The sequence below is a fragment of the Bos javanicus genome, chromosome 23 (assembly GCF_032452875.1).
Source record: "Bos javanicus breed banteng chromosome 23, ARS-OSU_banteng_1.0, whole genome shotgun sequence".
Lineage (NCBI taxonomy): Eukaryota > Metazoa > Chordata > Mammalia > Artiodactyla > Bovidae > Bos > Bos javanicus.
The window spans coordinates 23,137,982-23,154,899 of record NC_083890.1 but is presented as its reverse complement, the minus strand read 5'-3'; the positions used below and the strand labels follow the sequence as shown (position 1 = coordinate 23,154,899).

The following is a 16,918-nucleotide window of genomic DNA, read 5'->3' as shown; positions in this document are numbered from 1 at the left end:
TATGCAGGCACTATAAACAAATAATGTATGATCATGGTAACCTTGGAAAACTTCTCTGCAAAATACAGATGGCCCTTTGTAGTTTTAATATGGTATGAACTGTAGAAATAAGTTGTATAAAAAGCTTTGTCTTTGATATTCAGCAACATTTAAAATTTTAAATCCTACTGTATTTAGAAAGAACATTTTAACAGAACCCCCCCATCCCCCACGGCCAAGCAACTTGAAAATAGTAAGTTAATTCCTATTTACGATACTGGATAACTGAATATCTGCTGAGAATTGGAATTCTGCCTGCTTTTCACAGTCCCAGGTGCCAAATCTCTTGAAAAGCCAGGCCTTTCAAGACATTTTATAGCCTGCCCTCAATTTCACTATTGTTAATTGCCTGATTTACCTGACAAGAGCAATTTCCTTTGGGGAATGTCCATAGCTCCCTCCCAAGGGCTGTACCTTTTGCATATACATTATCACCTAAATATCACCCACCCAGGCAGCATCCCTCAGCACTCTGCTGTCTAGGGGGAGAAGGAAGGGGAGAGTGGTGATGTTTTTTCACTCCCCTTCTCCCCCCACCCCCGCCCGACAAGACTGTTTGAGCAGACGCACTTCAGGTTATATTTCTGTTTTTGAATTTAAGTATCAGTCTTGTTCACACCCTCCACTCTCTCATCCTCAGGTGCTAAATGCTGGCCTTTGAATGGTTTCCTAAGCTAGACTCTGCACATGTCTTGTCTCACACTCTTCTAAGTCCAGCCTACTTCCAGCATCTACCTTCCCCTCCACTCTCACACCTGCTTTCCTCAGCTGATTAACCCCATATTTTATTCTCTTTGTCTTTTCCCTTCTGCTTTCCTCCAGCTTATCAATAAACCCAGGGAGCAACAGGGCCCGGTTGATTTGTTAGTAATTATGAGCACACTGCTCCTGCTCACGGAACCCAGAGATGACTAAGATAGGTTTAAAGCGACAGCAGGAAATGGTAAGGAAATGGAGCATAGCAAAACTCAGCGTGAAGCTTTCAGTTCTTTATATGTTTACAATTTTCTGTGCATACATTAAAACTGGGTGGGATTTTTTTTTCCTCTTCAGTTCTCAGTTGGATAGCGTAGCCAACTTCTGGATGTAACACCCACAAAACTTGCCCCCCTCCCTTTTAACTTGCATTATATGGGGGCAGAAGAACAGAGGTTTAAAAATCGATCAATATTTCATTACAGGGACTGGAGTTTAATTTGAAAGAGTAGAAGGAAAACCGATTGGAGAAAATCTTATTCATTAGTGGACTCTATAGAGCCAAAGTGTTAATAAGGTAGCGTTTCATCTTTACACTTAAGTATGAAATCACAGCTCTGATATCTTTGTGTTTGACTGGAGGCAGGTCTTCTGTGGTTCTGATCTGTTGATGGGAGAGAAGGAAGAAATGAACCCATCTAATGGACTGAAGCCTAAGTCCCTCTGAAAGGTGCTCGGACTTAAATATGGAAACCTCTGCTATTCGCGGTATCTTTTGGGGCTTGCCTGGTGGCTCAGAGGTTAAAGCCCTGGGTCGGGAAGATCCCCTGGAGAAGGAAATGGCAACCCACTCCAGTATTCTTGCCTGGAGAATCCCATGGACGGAGGAGCCTGGTGGACAATAGTCCACAGGGTTGCAAAGAGTACGACTGAGTGACTTCACTTTCACTTTCACTTGCACACCCGGAAGCAGCAAGAGGTGGAGCATTGCTTGAAATAATTACTTCTCACCAGCAGATCACCCTTTTCCTCATACTTACATTGCTTCTCATCTACCTGAGGGCTAAATGTTTTTCCATATGTGTATAAGAGCATGTGTATAAACATGAGCACTGAAATCCTGAAGAAAAAACATAAAAGGATTCTCACAGAGAAAGCCAGAACAGAAGAAAACTACAAACATCCAGTGTTGGCATCCTTTAGGGGCAAAGCCTAAGAGGCTGGAAACTGGGTTGGATCCCATCATTTAACTCAGTGTGTGGGACCTTGAGAGAGTCATTTGTCTTCTCTCCGTCTCAATTTCCTCACTGGAGGGTGGGGGTGGGAGTTGGAGAAGAGTGTCTAACCTTTCCAGCTTTGAAATTAGATGAACTCTGATTACTCCCTGGGTGGCTGGAATGTAGCTGAGAGTCTCTAGTTGAATAAAGGCCGATAGGGACCCAAGTCAGCTCTGAAAACATGAACCTCTTCCTTTGAGAGGAAACTCATAGCCTTCTCAAAGGTTCTGACAGACTGGGTGCTTTGACCTCCTAGGTCAGAAGGCGGAATCTCAACAGAACCCCTTGTAATAGAAATTGGCAATTTCTCTATCACCCCCCATACCCGGAGAAAATCCACACCAATCAAAGTGTTTATGTGGGGAAGAGGCCAGAACTAACGGGAAAAAAGTGGGAGAGAACCAAGAAGCTGAACTGAAACTAACCAAACAGGATATCCCTAAGACCAGTGAAAATGGCCCATAGTCAACACTTGGACCTTGGACTCCAGCCATGCCAGTCATTCCAAGAAATCCCAGCATCTTTTTCTGCTGTCTAAGATGTCCAGTCGATTGCATATTGGCCTCTAATTGCACCAAAAACTTTTTCTAAAAGCCTAGGTGAGCCTTCTTTAGGCTGGTGGAAGAGTGGCAGTGATCATTTATAGGAGCTGGGCACCACCCCACCCCCTGCCCGGCCCAGATTCCTAATCTTAATGGAACTGAGAGTTAAGAATGATTTTTTAATGTCTAGTTGGATTTTTAGACTGTTAATGTACCGAATCCTTCTCATTATTACTTTATTGATTGCTCATTGACCAGCCCCCTTCAAATCGTATTAACCACCCTCTGCCGGTTTAGATTAGGAGAGTTTAAAAAGCACCTTTCATTACTCCCCCCGCCCCCAACTCCTGCCATGGAGTTGAGACTCGCTGGCTTAATGGGAGCTCTAATGGGGCAGCTAAGAGGAGAGGGGCCCCAGTCCCTGCCGATTGCATTAATAGCTCAAAGGGGGCCAATACAGAAAATTAGCCGTAAACGAGCTCTGGAGATCTTCAAATGAAAGAGCCATTTATCACGTTGGCTACCTTCACTCCACTCGTTTGCTCTCTCTACTGGGAACAACTCATTTCCTCTTAACTAAATTACTTCAGAAATGTCAGCTAAGCCCAGATAGCAAACATAACAAGAGAGCTAGCCTAGAATCAATGGGGTGATATCAACACGGGTGAAAAACTGGACAGGGTTAAATTTTAGGACGGAGACCTTGCATAATTAGAGAGACACACGTGCGCGCACACACAGAGACCTATATCCTTTATGTCTAAGTTTTCTCCCTTAAATACACACAGAGGCAGAGAAACCTGAACCTGGGCGGGTTGCTGCCACTTTATTAATAAGGTAGACCTTTAAAAATCTCTCTAAAAGCCCATTAGAAAGCAAATAAAGCAACCAGGTCCCTTGCCAGTTGTTGAAATTTAGAATATTTCGTCCAGGAAACGTTCTCACCTCTTCTTTTATGAAATTAATCTCTTCCTCATAAAGGTGGGGGAGGGGCAAAGACGGGAGACCAGAGGGCAGGGAAAGAGCTAATGAATCCATAACCTTATTTTAAGTGGTTCATAGTGATCTAGAAAAGTAAATCAACCACTTATTCCACTTTTGCCCATGGCTCTCTAAAGATAAAAATATAACATTAGGATCTTTTTGTCATGTAATAAAGCAAATACCTGAAATATTAAATAATGGACTTGACCTCACACTTCATATTCATACCACACTCCTTAAATCAATAGAATGACTGGGGTGCCACTTAAATGTGTTAGGCTGTGCATTTTTAAAAAGGTTTGCAGGGGGCATAAAAAGTAGTCCATATTTCCAAAACCAGAAACTGCCACGTTAGTCAATATTCTTTTCTTATTTCTGGAGATCCTCATATATACACACACATTCACATTTCACTGACAAACATACACAAGCCCTGAAACCAAAGCATCCACATCTAAGAATATTTTCAGCTCCATTTTGTTAGGCAAGTTCAGTTCCAAATATTTTTATTGGCCTATTAATAATATTTCTAATTGGTCATCAGTTGGGCATGCCCCACCGCCAGCCCCGATGCTGTTTCAGCCCCCATAGAGAACTCTGAGCTAAGGGATTCTAGCTTTCCATGAAAAGGGACAGAAACTAGAGAAGAAACCAAGAAAGCCAATGAAGAAGCGCCTCTCCTCCTCCCCATACTAACCCCCGCCCCACCCCACCCCCATCCCATCAACCAGCAATTAACCACAAGAGAAGACCCAGGAGGGCATGGTGAAAGTGAGCTGTCAGTGCACTTGCAAATCAAAGCGCAAGCCCAAGTGTCCCAGCGAACCCAAACCCTGGCATTAAAAATCCGAAACGATACTATCTAAGGAAGAGTCGGAGACATTTGGAGGAACACTTAAATACTTTTACCCCAAACCCTACTATTCCTCTTCAGGATATTACATTCAAAAGCCAAATGGCATCATTTCAAGTACAGCCTCCCCTCTCCGCCTCCCACCTCTCAAAGTGACTTTTTCTGCTTTTGTAAGAGCAGAAAATTGAACACACCTCATCCTGCTTACACACCCTCCTACTCTACCGGCTTGACTCTGCATTACTTTTCAAACCATCCTTTCCCTTTTAATTGTTTTTGTGAATGTCATCTGGCTCAAATGAATCAAAAGTGACTGCAGCTAGGGATTGTTGACACCAAACAGAAGGACAGGCCTTCTCCAGCATCGATAAAAAAAAGGGTTACAGTAGTTAAAACTGTAGCTCCAAATACCGGTTCTTGCGATAATTAAAGATTGCACTGTTTACACATTCAAGCTCCTAAATTTGTGGCATGTGAATGACATTCGGGCCTTTTGGCAGCCACACTAATCGCCAGGCATTCTCTCAGTGACTGTCAGAGAAGAGGGGGGAAAAATTAAGCAGCTGCAATACGCCCGAAATGAGTTATTGTAATTACATTTAATTAGTTTAATTAGTTAATTATTTTGCTTACAGCTGTACAAGAGACTGCAAACATTTGTTAATATCACATGCCCTTTACCAGTATGGGGTGATTCCACAGTCACACTAAATCATGAATGCATATGTAGGAAGATTGAGAAATGTTCAGAGGCCAGCTCAGTTTCTCAGGAAGAGCATATTTAGCGACACATTTGGCACAATTAAAAAAAAAAAATCTGAAGAAACAACTCGTAAAACACAGAGAACTGGGAACAAAATTACCACCCCAAAATACAAAAGCAAGGAGAGAAGGAGCTGCCCCAATGGCATAGGGTTTGGCTCAACAAACTCCAGTTATCAATGAAATAATTACCTCATATTTTTGAAAGCAGTGTTTCCCAACCATACAGAATGGTAGTTCAATTATTTATGATGTATCTAGGATTGCTAGCGAATGTACTGTGAGAAAAATGGCAATGGTCTCTGTCTCTCCCATCAGGGTTTCTGCCTTCAGTCCCCCACCCCCATCCCTTCTTCCCAACAGGCATTTTCATCCAGATAGCCACTGTCCTATGATTGTGAACAAACACTGGTGTCTTATAAAACAATGAAGTCCTTCAAAGTGAAAACGCATCATAAAGACGTGAATGCACAGGAAAACTTTGCTTACTTTGGTGGGGGGGAGAAGAATCCATACCTTTTTTTATGACAGACTGGTCCAATAGATTCATGCCGCTGTTATTGGCATCTTCAACTGACTGTGAATATAAAAACATCACTATTCAAATCGACTGGATATTAAAGAATCGCACACATAAATCATGTCATTCCAAACTGGAGTTTCTGTTATTTCCATTTATATTAATTCACAAAGGGAGGTTTTATTATTATTATTATTACCTCCAAATGGACACAGAAATGAAATTCACCCAAATTATAAATTCTTCCAATGGAAGAAGAGGAAAGAGGGAACTGAGAGGCATCTGGGATGCAGGATTGGTTTAGTGATTATATTAAACATAGATATTACACAGACACATAAACTTATATTATTCGCTCTTATGAATTGTGAAAATTTGGCAGCCGCTGAAAGATTTCCACCGATATTAGTCAGAGCGATGTCTGTTTTCTATGCTATCCCAGTGCATCTTAACCCCAGAGTCATTTTACAAATACATAATAGTTTACATTATAGGATTTTAATTAAAGTCTGAGCAATTTGGAATGGAATGCAAACAGCAACACATAGGAACACGTTTGCAGGCCGTCAGGACCGCACACCCACTGTGGTTCACACACATCTCAGTGCTGTGTGAGCTTCCTGCTGCAGGACAGTCCCTGCAAGGGACCTGCACAATCTGCTCCCCCTGCCACTGCTGCTGCCCAACAAGAAGCACACCTGTTAGGAAGGCAGTAACTACAGACATGCACACACACACACACACACACACACACAAACACAGGATCTCCCGGTGAGCAGCACCTGGGTCATGGCAAAGAACAGTCACCTTTCTTGCCAGTTGCATTCCAGAGAAGGAAAATTTTGACCCTAGATGTTGGCTGCACTTCAGAGGGGAAATGGCTGTTAGAATGATATTCTTGCTGTCAGGATGCACTAGGCTTCTAGCTGTGCATCCCAGGGCATCCAAAGGCGGTGGATTCCCACCCTCTACTCCCCACTGAAAATCAGGATTAGCCTTTCCTGCAATGTCCAGCCGCTTTCCTTGATCCTTACAAACCTGTTTGGACCAATCTGTCATCCTCTCTACAGAGGAGTAAAAAGCAAAGGGCTTAAGAGGGAGGCTGTGTTTAGACAGCACCTCCCACCCACTCAAGCTGCATCCCCAGACAGGGTGTGTGTTCATCACAAGGAAGAGACTGTCTACCCCAAACAAGCAGCACAGTAGAAACGAGATGATCTAATCACGGAGGGGGCATGTTAATTTGTTTCTTTTTGTTTTTAATAGCCACTCCTCTGTTCTCAGAAAGATGAGGAAAATTGTTATTCCCCATAAGAACCATTTTCCATGTTGCAACATGCCATCCCCATCTTAAAGTAAAAAGAAAATGCTTTAAAAAAAAGATGCTTCATGTAACTTGTTCGGAACTCCCAGGAGACCCCACCATGCACACCGGGCGTGCACACACAAGATTCACGCCTTTCTGTGCTCACGTGTCTACAGTGGCGACGTGTCCACGCAGGACAGAAATATTCGCCTGTGTCTGTGGTCGGGCAGACCCGCGATCTTACGGGCCAGGACCGTGCCCCCCCACACCTCACCCTCACGTCGGTACGTAAATATGTATATACGCCTCATCAGCGACGTGGGGTAGTTGTGGTAGTTAATGAGAAGGCTCTTGTCTGATTTTCTATCTAATTACGGCCGCCTGCTGGGTTTTTGTACAGGATATTCACGCAGCATGCTGGCGCTTAATCGTCACAGGGAGGATCGTAAAGATTTAATTAGGACTGCATGCGGAAGCTCGGAAAAACAACTCAGACTCGTAATTACTAGACTTCTTTAGTTAAAAGTGATACCAGGGGTTGCTTTAAGACAGTAGGGTGTGTTTGAGTGTGTGTGTGTGTGCGTGTGTGTAGGGGCTTTGACTTAACATCTTCATATGTTTACACTCAGGTAGGAGAGGTGATGAGAGGTTAGAGAGCAAAGACCAGAAGAAGGAAAGAGGTGTTCACAGCAACTGAACAAACTCCAAACTGAGTATCATCTCCAGCTCTCTTTCTTTCTGATGCTTTTTTCTGAGTTTTTAACACTGTCCCCACTCCCTGCGTGCCTGCCCGTGCGCGCGCGCGCGCGAGAGCACACACACACACACACACACACACACACACACACACACACAAAATGGGTGAAATGTAGCATACCAGAACCCAAACAGCGATTTGCTGGTTTAATAGCCCCTGTGAGTAAATTGAAATAGAAATTGACAGGGTTTTATAGTTTCATTTAAAAAATATTAGAAGCATTTGGTTAATTAGCTCTTCTCTTTTGCTTCTCTCACGATCCGGGCGGTGCCCCGCGTGTGTGTCTGGGTCACACAACATCTTGCCCCGACCCTGGGCCAGGTGAGGACCCTTGGCTGAGAGGCCACTCCCCCCTCCTTGGCCTGGCAGCTCCCTGGTATCTGCTGGATCGCGGCTGGACTGACATAGATCCGGGACACACACTAGGCCCCTGAGATGGAACAAGTGACTGGGGTCCAGGCTGAGGCACCTCTGGTCTCTTTTTACAGATGGGGGGGGGAGGCAGCGCAGCCCACCCATACCGCAGAGGCAGGAAATGGGAAACGCTGAAACCACCAGCCGCTCCTGCCACATAGTCCCCTGCGCTCCTGATCCCTAACTCAGAAGGGGAGCCTCTGGGATGGAACAGAGGAGGCGCAGCCTCTGGATTCAGGGGTCTCATCTTTGGTTCATCTCTTCCCCTGTCTTTTTTTGTCACCTGCCCCGTGTCTTGTCAAGCACACCCGGCGTCAGGAGGCCTGTCACTGCGTGGGAGACAGAGATCCTCCCTTTCTCCTGGGAAGACTCAGGGTGAATTCCTCTTGACCCTTGGCACCGAGGGTCGACCCCGAGAAAGTCTCCCGGGCCTCCCCACCTTGCCAGGGGACCTGCTGAGATGCTTCCGGGGGAGGGACAGGGAGAGATGGGGTGGGCGGGGAGCAGCCAGGGCCCTGGGCCTTCGCTTTCTCTGCTCTGGGCTCTCTCCACCTCCCGGGCCTGAGCTCCAGCCGCAACTTCCATGAGGATATTCTCCCAAACACACACCAACCTGACCTGTTTTATTCTCGCCTCTTGCATCTGACCAAACCCTCCAAAGTTCTCACAATTCTGCCTTAAAAATACAATAAAATGACTAAAAGCAAAGAAACCTATTCCCTCTTTGGGTGCAGTCTCTGAGTTTAGTAGCCTGAGCCACCCCGCCTGCAGAGTGGTAGTGACATAGCCAATGTAGCGTTGCCAACAGCAATGCTGATGAGTTGATCCACTTTCATTATCTAGCACTTTGAACCATACCCACAAAGGTTAATTTAAAAACTTTTCCCCCTAGACAAGTATTACCCCAATGCATTAAACACACACACACACACCCTATTGAATATTTCCTTTCTCATATGATATTCTGAAATGAGCAATACCTTCAGGACAGAAACAGTTAAACTTGGTTAAATCAACAAAACTACCACTTATGACTATGGGTAATCCAGCCACAACTCAGGTGATTCCATTATTTCTGGAAATAACTAAATTTCCCCTAAATCAGTAAACCATCATAGACGAGACACAGGCAGCATTTAATGCTATCACCACATTTTAACTGTTCAAAATACATTTTCTTCAGCAAGGTAAAGAGAAGGGACTCATGCACCCTTTCTCTTTCCCATTTCATGTTCCTTCGCTTTAGAGGTATGTCTAGAATGGTGCGTAATATAGACAACCATGCCAATGAGATTGAAGAATCCCTTGAAAACCTTTCAACCATATTTATCTTTTCTAGATTCTAAATTAAAGAGCAAAAGGAGACCTGCTCAGAATCACCCAGTTTTCAGAAATCATTTCTTTGATGTTTCTTTGTTTAATTTAACCAAGTATTCTCCATTGTGTAGGTTGCAGATGGGATAGTGATGGGGTGGGGGGGGTGTTTGGAGCCTTTTGTTTTAAGAAACAAACATGTGATGCCTCTTCAACTGGTGACACTGGGGAGAGGAGGGTGCTAGCAGAAAGAAGGACTGGGGAAGGACGTGGAGAATGTTGCTCAACTGCCGTTTCATGGTCCAAACGGGGGAAAAGAACCTCCAAAATGGTATGTGTCCTCATGAACCCCCAAACAGAATTATGACTTTCTGGGTCTCTCCCCATAAATCTTCCATTGCTCAGATGCTGCCTCTGGAGCTCAGTTCTCTTGGAAAAGGGTTCTACAGCTTATGGGACATTCAAAGTAAGACCTGGCTTGAACAAAATAACACATTTTTCTTCCAGTGTGCATTGTCATGCTTAACAGAGTCTTTGCAAATTTAGCAGGAACCTGTATAGAGGTCCCTGCACCTCCATGCTGCAGCTCCAGCCTCCGGGCAGCCAGGATTCCACCTGCCACGTCAGGGGGCCAGACCCAGGGGGGTAGGTTGAGAGGGCACCCGGCCTGGTTACACAAAGCCAAGAGAACTGGAAGGAGTACCCTAGCTAAGGCAAGACAAAAACACCTAGCTTTGATTCTAATGACCCCAAACTAGCAAAACACAGTACACTTTTCTCCTTCATTTTTTCATCTCTCACACTTCTAGCTTTCGTCATCGAAACCCCAGAAAATGCCACTAGAGAGTCATACAGGTAATACACAGTTACATACATCGAGTCCATCTGCTCCTATACAAACTACCTTCCCTCCACCCCTCCAAAAGACAGAGCTGTCCCTCCCCACCCGTCCCTGCTCCCTGGGCATTTGTTACTTGTTTATTGTTTGTGTGCCGTTACCTGGACGTCCTCCATGCCGGGATGGCCGAGGCCGTGCAGCGAGAGGCTGTCCCCCATGCCCGCGTCAAGGCCGTGGTGTGCTGAGTGCAGGAGCACGTCGGGCCGGCGGACCGAATGGTAGTCCCTCCGGGGGTCGAGGCCCGAGAGCTGGGGCAAGGCGGCCCGAGGCTGGGGCAGGAGAGAACCGGCTTCTGAACCCACTTCTTGCCGCTGCCGTTGCCCCCAGGGATGCTGCTGGGGCTGGTGGAGGGGGTTCAGGGAGTAGGGGTCGTTGACGTGGGAGTAGGGGTCCTGGCTCTGGTGGTAAGGGAGCGGCTGGTAGGGGGGCGGGAAGTAGGGCGGCTGGAAATCTGACGACGGGGTGTGCGACAGCGGCGGGGCGCTGGAGTAAGGTCCTTGGGACACCGAGCCCAGCTGGGAGAGCCGCGAGCTGTGACTCGGGACGCCATCGTGCCGGTCCTGGGAGCGGAGAGGAGAGAGAGAGAGAAGGGGAAGGGAAAAAAAAACAAAAACAAAAAACACAAGCGACAGATGGAGAAACCCGGCTTGGGCATCCTCTTCCCAGGACAGGGGAAACAAGAGTCTGAAACTTAGCCTCCCAAGCTGACTCAGAGGGTACATGATTTCAGCAATTCCAAACGCGAGGCTTTGGGGGAACATGGGGGCGACTCACCCACTGAACCAACATCTAAGCCTTCTGTTGGGGTGCAAAGCCGGTAAAGGGATGAGATAAAGTAACAGTGTGTATGGGGTTGGGGGAGATGATCAATTCCCTAATGAAAAATACAGGAGTCTAATACACTGTATTTGTTCTTCTGGGTGTTTTAGACTATGTTTTTCTAACTCTTCCAGAGGTCCAAAGCATAACAAATAAAACTTCCTACTATTTTCTGTGCTGCTCCTCTCGTTCAAAACCAACTTCTGCCTTTCTGGCAACCCAGCCCGCTGGCCAGGAGTTCCCCAACACCACCTGGTCATTCCAGGACACCTAGGAATCTGCCTGATCTGAGTTTCCTGTCACCCCTTCCTTCCCAAGAGGAATTAAATAATTTATGTAGTGTTGGGTTGAAATGGATCTCATTCAAAAATCATATCCTGAGTCCGTCTTAAATTAAGTTGAACTGCGGTTCAAAGGAGTTCTTTCTAAGGTTGCTTTTCAGTATCTAATATTGTCCCTACTCCAGGGTGTGAAGATGAAAGACCTGGGGTTGGGAAGGGGGGAAACCAAAAAATAAAAACAAAAGGCCTAGACAACTTGGTGTTGGTCCTAAGTGGACTGCTGAACTCAGTGAAAGGGGAAGGTGTGCCTGAGTGTGTGTGTTTCTCCCTCTCCTCTCTGGAAATGCCATGGTAAAGTCCCCATGGTTCTTTCTGGAGAAATAGTCACCTAAATTTCCCAACTGCGATGGCAAATAAAAAGTTTTTCTGTTCGGCCTCCCCCTACTCCCCAGCTGACTCATGGAGCTCAGACAAACACACAATGCAGAGAAGCAGCTGCAGCCTCGTCCAATTATGGTGCTAAATTACCAAGCCAAAGGCGCTCGAAGGAAGACAGAGAGCGAGAGTGAGACGCACACACAAGAGACAGAGACAGAGAGACAGTGAGAGGAGAGAGCATGCAATTCTGGTACAACGTGAATCCAGACTCACCATGGATGAATAGGTGTGGACTAACATCTGGAAAAAAAAGCCTGGTTACTGCTCAAAATCAAACAATGATTTAAAAAAAAAAATCAAGGAGTCCAGCAGAGAAACGAGCTGGACACAGGAGCCGAGCTTGAGGTGTTTCCAGGACAAGCCATCAAAAAAAAAAAAAAAAAAAAAATCCCCCCCCACCCCCAAACGAGATTGGCGACGCCTGTCACACACAGACAGAGCTGTTCATCGGCCTCTTGCTTGTCTTTTTGGCCTTTTTTCTTCTGCGGTTCTTCGGGGCTCCAGGAGCAGTCCTCTTCCGCCCGAAGCTGGGCTCAGACTGCTCGGGCGCCCCTTCCTCCCTCCGCTTGCCTACACCGCCTCATAATAATTGATATTCATGACTATTAATATTACACGAGTACTTTAAAGGGAGAATGGAGGACAAATGGAGCGTGAAGCAGCAGCGGGCGCAGAGCTCCCCTACTATTGTAAATGACGTTCATTCAGTGGAGAATTACTAGATGTAATCAGACGAGGGGGCTGGCAAAGGCAGACCGGGGGAAAAAGTTTAGCAGGAAAGAGGCAGAACTTCAATTAACTGAGCCAGGGACGCGCGTAAAGCAGCCCCTGCTCCCCTGAACCAGACGGTGAAGAAGAGAGCATCCTTGGGGTCTTGTGCTGAACCGTAGGTGCCTAGGTTCCTGGAGAGGGACTTTCCTAATGGGAAGAACTGACCGCCCTAGGTGCTTGGCGCGCAGATTACAAAACAAAATAAAAAGGCGTTGCCTCCCCCTTTGGAGGGGAGAGCAAAGGAACCGGTGGGCCCGGCTGTTTACAGTGACGTTTACAGACTCACAGTATACTGGAGATGATGCTTATTTATTAAAGGACAGAGGCGAGATGGGGGGCTTTGCATCCCTTGTGTAGCCTTTCCCTCGTTAGTGCTCCTGCAGTCTGTGATTTTTTTAACTTCAATTTAAAATATATGCAATCAATCTTCAAGTACACTAAAGTTATCCTTTCCAGGCAAAGCCAGGGGCAACAGAAAACCTTTTTGGACGTTTCAGGAACCCGTTCAACTGGCCTGACTGCCATTTCTGTTAAAGTTCAACCTTCCTCCCGACTTAAATAGACTCCTTCCACCGGCTTCGCGTTCTCTTATATTTTTTTGAGCAGAAAAATTAGGCAGATAGGAGTACCTGCAGTATCTCTTGTCTCTCTCCGTCGGCCTCTCCTCTCTCCCACCCTCTTTATTCTCCCCTCTTTCCCCCTTCCACTCCACCCCTCCCTCTTCCTCCCTCCTCCCTCCCATTTAGCTAGTCTACTTTTGGACTCTTAGAACGAGTTTTATCCTGCTTACTTTTCGGAACCCAGTGAAGCCCCTCTATATACCCGGAGCTATTTACACCGTGGTTCCATCGCAGCCCGCGCCAAGCCCACTTTGGGCGCTCACATTCTTTAGGACGGTTCTAGCGCCTTCGACTTGACCATTATCCCGGCTGTTAAAGAAAGAAAAGGAAGCCGAACCGAAACAAACCCCACCAGGCGGAGGCGCGGCTCTCTGTTACAGTCAATACACAACCACAAAGAGGAAAGGAAAGCCCCAAGTCATCATTGCGCAGAAAGACGAATCTCCTCTCTCCTCTCTCTCTCTCTCTCTCTCTCACTCACACACGCACACAGACACACACACACACCCCAAAATCAAGATTTGGGGCTGGGCAGAGCTGGGAGATTCCTGGCGCGGGCGCGGGGCGCTGCTCTGAAACTCCACCAGTGGCCGTAAGGCGCGCGCCGGCTCCTCCGAGCCGCGGTCTGGGTCGCGGGGCTGGGCCGGCGGAGTCGGGAGGAGCCCACTCCCAGGGTCCGCAAGGCGGCTCCCCGTCCGGCTTTCTAGGATCGTCCCGGAGCGGGCGGGGTGGCGTGTCCCCCGCGGGTTGGGGATCCTCTGCGTTCCACCGCGACCGCTTCGTCCGACCCAGCGCTTCCCGTGCCGATCGCCCGAGCCTTGGCTTCTCAACGTCCCCTCTCCGACTCCCTCCCGATCTCCGGCCACCGCCCGCTCGCCAGCTTCCACCTCCCCCTTCCCCAATTCCTCTGCCCCTTTCCTTTCACCTTCCTCCAAGCTTTTCTTTCTCTCTTCCCTCTCTCGACGTCTCCTCGGAATCTTCGCTTTCCCCTTCCCCCCTAGCCCTTAATTCGGGGGCTCCCCGGCTGGTGCGCTCGGAGCGAAGTTCCGCGGGCCTGGGCCGCTGTCCCCGCTCCTTCCGGCCGCCCGTCCCGCGCGCAGCCCCGCCACCCCGCCGCTCCGTCGGCGCCCGAGACCCGAGCGCACGGCCCGCGCGCCCGGCCCCAAGGAGGCAGACGCCCGCCGGGCTGCAGACAGCATCTCCATCCGAAGGGGAGTCCCCCTGGCCTCAGCGCTAACGAACCGTGCGCACTCAACCCGGGTAGAAAATTTCGTTAAAAATGCCAAGACATGGGGCCGTTTGTACGCCCCGAGTCTCAAAGAAGCGAAACATGAAAGAAAAAAAGAAAATTAAAAAAATTGTCTGCTATGGCTCCTTGGCTTGCGCTCTCTCTACATCCATCTATCCGTCTGTCCGTTGACCACCCTCCTTCTAATTTTTCGTGCTCTACTTGGATCCGTTTGTTATCGATCTCAAAATTTTTATTAAAAATAAAAATTCAAAGCCCGAGTCTGTTGCGAAGGAGGCTTGAAAGTCTAATTCTCTCCCACACTCAAAACGAGGAGCCTCTGCCTTTATTGGTCTCTATTTTCTCTGCCCACATTCACTAGCACCCGTTCCTCATCAGATCCTGAAGGAGTGGGGGGCGAGGAAGAGAGAAAGAAAAATAAAATACCAAAAATCAGAGAAATCTCCTAGGTTAAAGTAGTCAGATTTCCACCTTAAAGTCCCTTTTCAGAATGTCGAAGTCTCCCCAAGCCAGCTTTTCGAAAAGTTAGAGAAAGCTGAGAAAACCGGCCGGAAATCTACAAGCAAATAGCTTAAAAATATAGATGAGTTGGGGTGTCAAGAAGCTCAAATTCTCTATCTGCAAAGCTCTAAGATGCATCTGGGGGTGTAGGCTCACCTCATAGATATCTTCGTACTTGACATTCTCCACGAGCTTCCAGAGCATGATGGCAGCCTGGTCTCTAGGAGGTGAGTGCATTCATGTGAGGAGCAGATGTCTGGCTTCTCAGGACTCCGCTGTCTGTAATGATCCATCTATAATTGGAAATGGGGGATACACACCAAATCCGACGCTCCTCTCCCATCGCAACTTATATCTGTTGTCTCAAACAATAGGCTGGAGAAGTAAGCCTCAGCTGAGAGAAAAACATGATTACACACACTGGAGTTAGATGCAACCCACAGACATATATATTCTAAAAAATCATAAACACGTATTTACACCCAGACACCCACATTTAGTTATATAAGCACCCCTGGGTCAGGAAGAGTCTACAGACTCTAAACATGTATTTAAAGGAGAGAGTTGGTCAGCATGATTAATATAAATATACACATTTAAAACCTCTGTATTGAAAATGATGAATCATTGTACCCACTGATTTAAAATCTTTACAATTCATTTGGGGAAACCAGGGTGCCCACAGTTCCCCCATTTTCTTATGTAGATTTTCAAAGAGGACCATTACTGAGATTTTTAAATACAAAAGCTCCTGTTCTTGTTTGTTCAGCAGGAGGCTTTTGAAAGCTGGATTTGGGGATTTTAAGGGTGATCTCTCTGTGTTGATGGCTACACAACTTTTTTTTTTTTTTCCTTCACTGTACCTTAGTCACTGTAGAACAAAAAAGCCGGCTCACCACAAGGACCATTTCTTATATTTTCCCAGTCATTCTGCCCAACACATTTAAAAACTTAAATACTGTGTGACCACCTAAGTCTGTCCTACTCATCTTTAAGGGTTGTTTGTATTTTCAACGGATTCCATGTGCCATTCTTTCTTTGGCTGAAGTCTCCATTTTATGAAGTTTTTGGGTTTTTTGGTTTTTTTTTTTTCAGATGTCGGAAGCAACATAGGTGTACAATCTCGCAATGTTATTTTCAAGCCTTCTTTGCAGAGGGATGGGATGTTTTATATCTGCATTTGTTGTCTATAACTTTTAAGTGGTTTTAATCACGGAGAATCAAGAAATGGTCACCTGAACCTTTGGAAGGTTTAAGAATGTTTTTTCAAGAAGATACTGAAAAATACTTGAAGATATGTGGGGGTTTGTTCGTTTGAGTGTATTTTTTCTTGGTAAGGTGATTTGTATAGCTTTTTTTTTTTTTTAAGAAAAATATAAACATCAACAGGAACAAAGTTAACCGAACCTCGAAAATGGGCGCCCTTTAAGGCACAGGGTTTCCGAATTTCATCGAAGCAAACGCTCACCTCCTTGCCCCCTTTCCCCACCCCCTCTATTTTTCTACTCCCGTCCAGGGTGCGGAAGGATTCCCACTGCCAGAAGGGAAGTCCAGTGGAGGCTCTCTGCCCCTGGGGCAGAAAATAAATGACAGGAGGGAATGAGGAGGGACCAGGGCAATTTGGGGTGGAAGTTATTAAACCTGATAAGAGTGAATCTGCAAAGGGCGATTGTCTCTAAACCTCTGGACTGCCGAGCGCTGCCCTGCGCTCGGAGGAGAGGGCTCCGGACAACCGCGGTGGATATCGATTCGATCAAAACCAGGAGACGCTTCATATCGTGCAGAATGAACAAGTCTGCAGATTTTTAATTTATTTTTTAAAAAGATAAGTCACATGAAAGAAACTCGAAGAAGGTGCATCAGAAGGAACTTCAGAA

At 46.6% G+C, this 16,918-nt stretch overlaps 1 protein-coding gene across 11 annotated transcripts in view; it reads right to left on the bottom strand.

The window, feature by feature from the left end:
* TFAP2B (transcription factor AP-2 beta) overlaps positions 1-15,815 on the bottom strand; it is a 30,630-nt gene extending 14,815 nt beyond the window's left edge. For 2 of the 11 annotated variants that reach the window (XM_061398404.1, XM_061398407.1), the window contains exons 1-4: positions 15,679-15,813; positions 15,198-15,435; positions 10,464-10,922; positions 5,670-5,730 (exon numbers count right to left, since the gene is read on the bottom strand). In XM_061398404.1, coding sequence (XP_061254388.1) covers positions 5,670-5,730; positions 10,464-10,922; positions 15,198-15,278 — 601 coding nt within the window. In that variant the 5' untranslated portion in view covers positions 15,279-15,435; positions 15,679-15,813. Of the gene's footprint in view, positions 1-5,669; positions 5,731-10,463; positions 14,191-15,197; positions 15,436-15,678 lie in introns of those variants that run through there. The other 9 variants (XR_009732869.1, XM_061398400.1, XM_061398399.1 and 6 more) reach the window with 7 other exon arrangements.
* Positions 15,816-16,918: the final 1,103 nt, after the last annotated feature.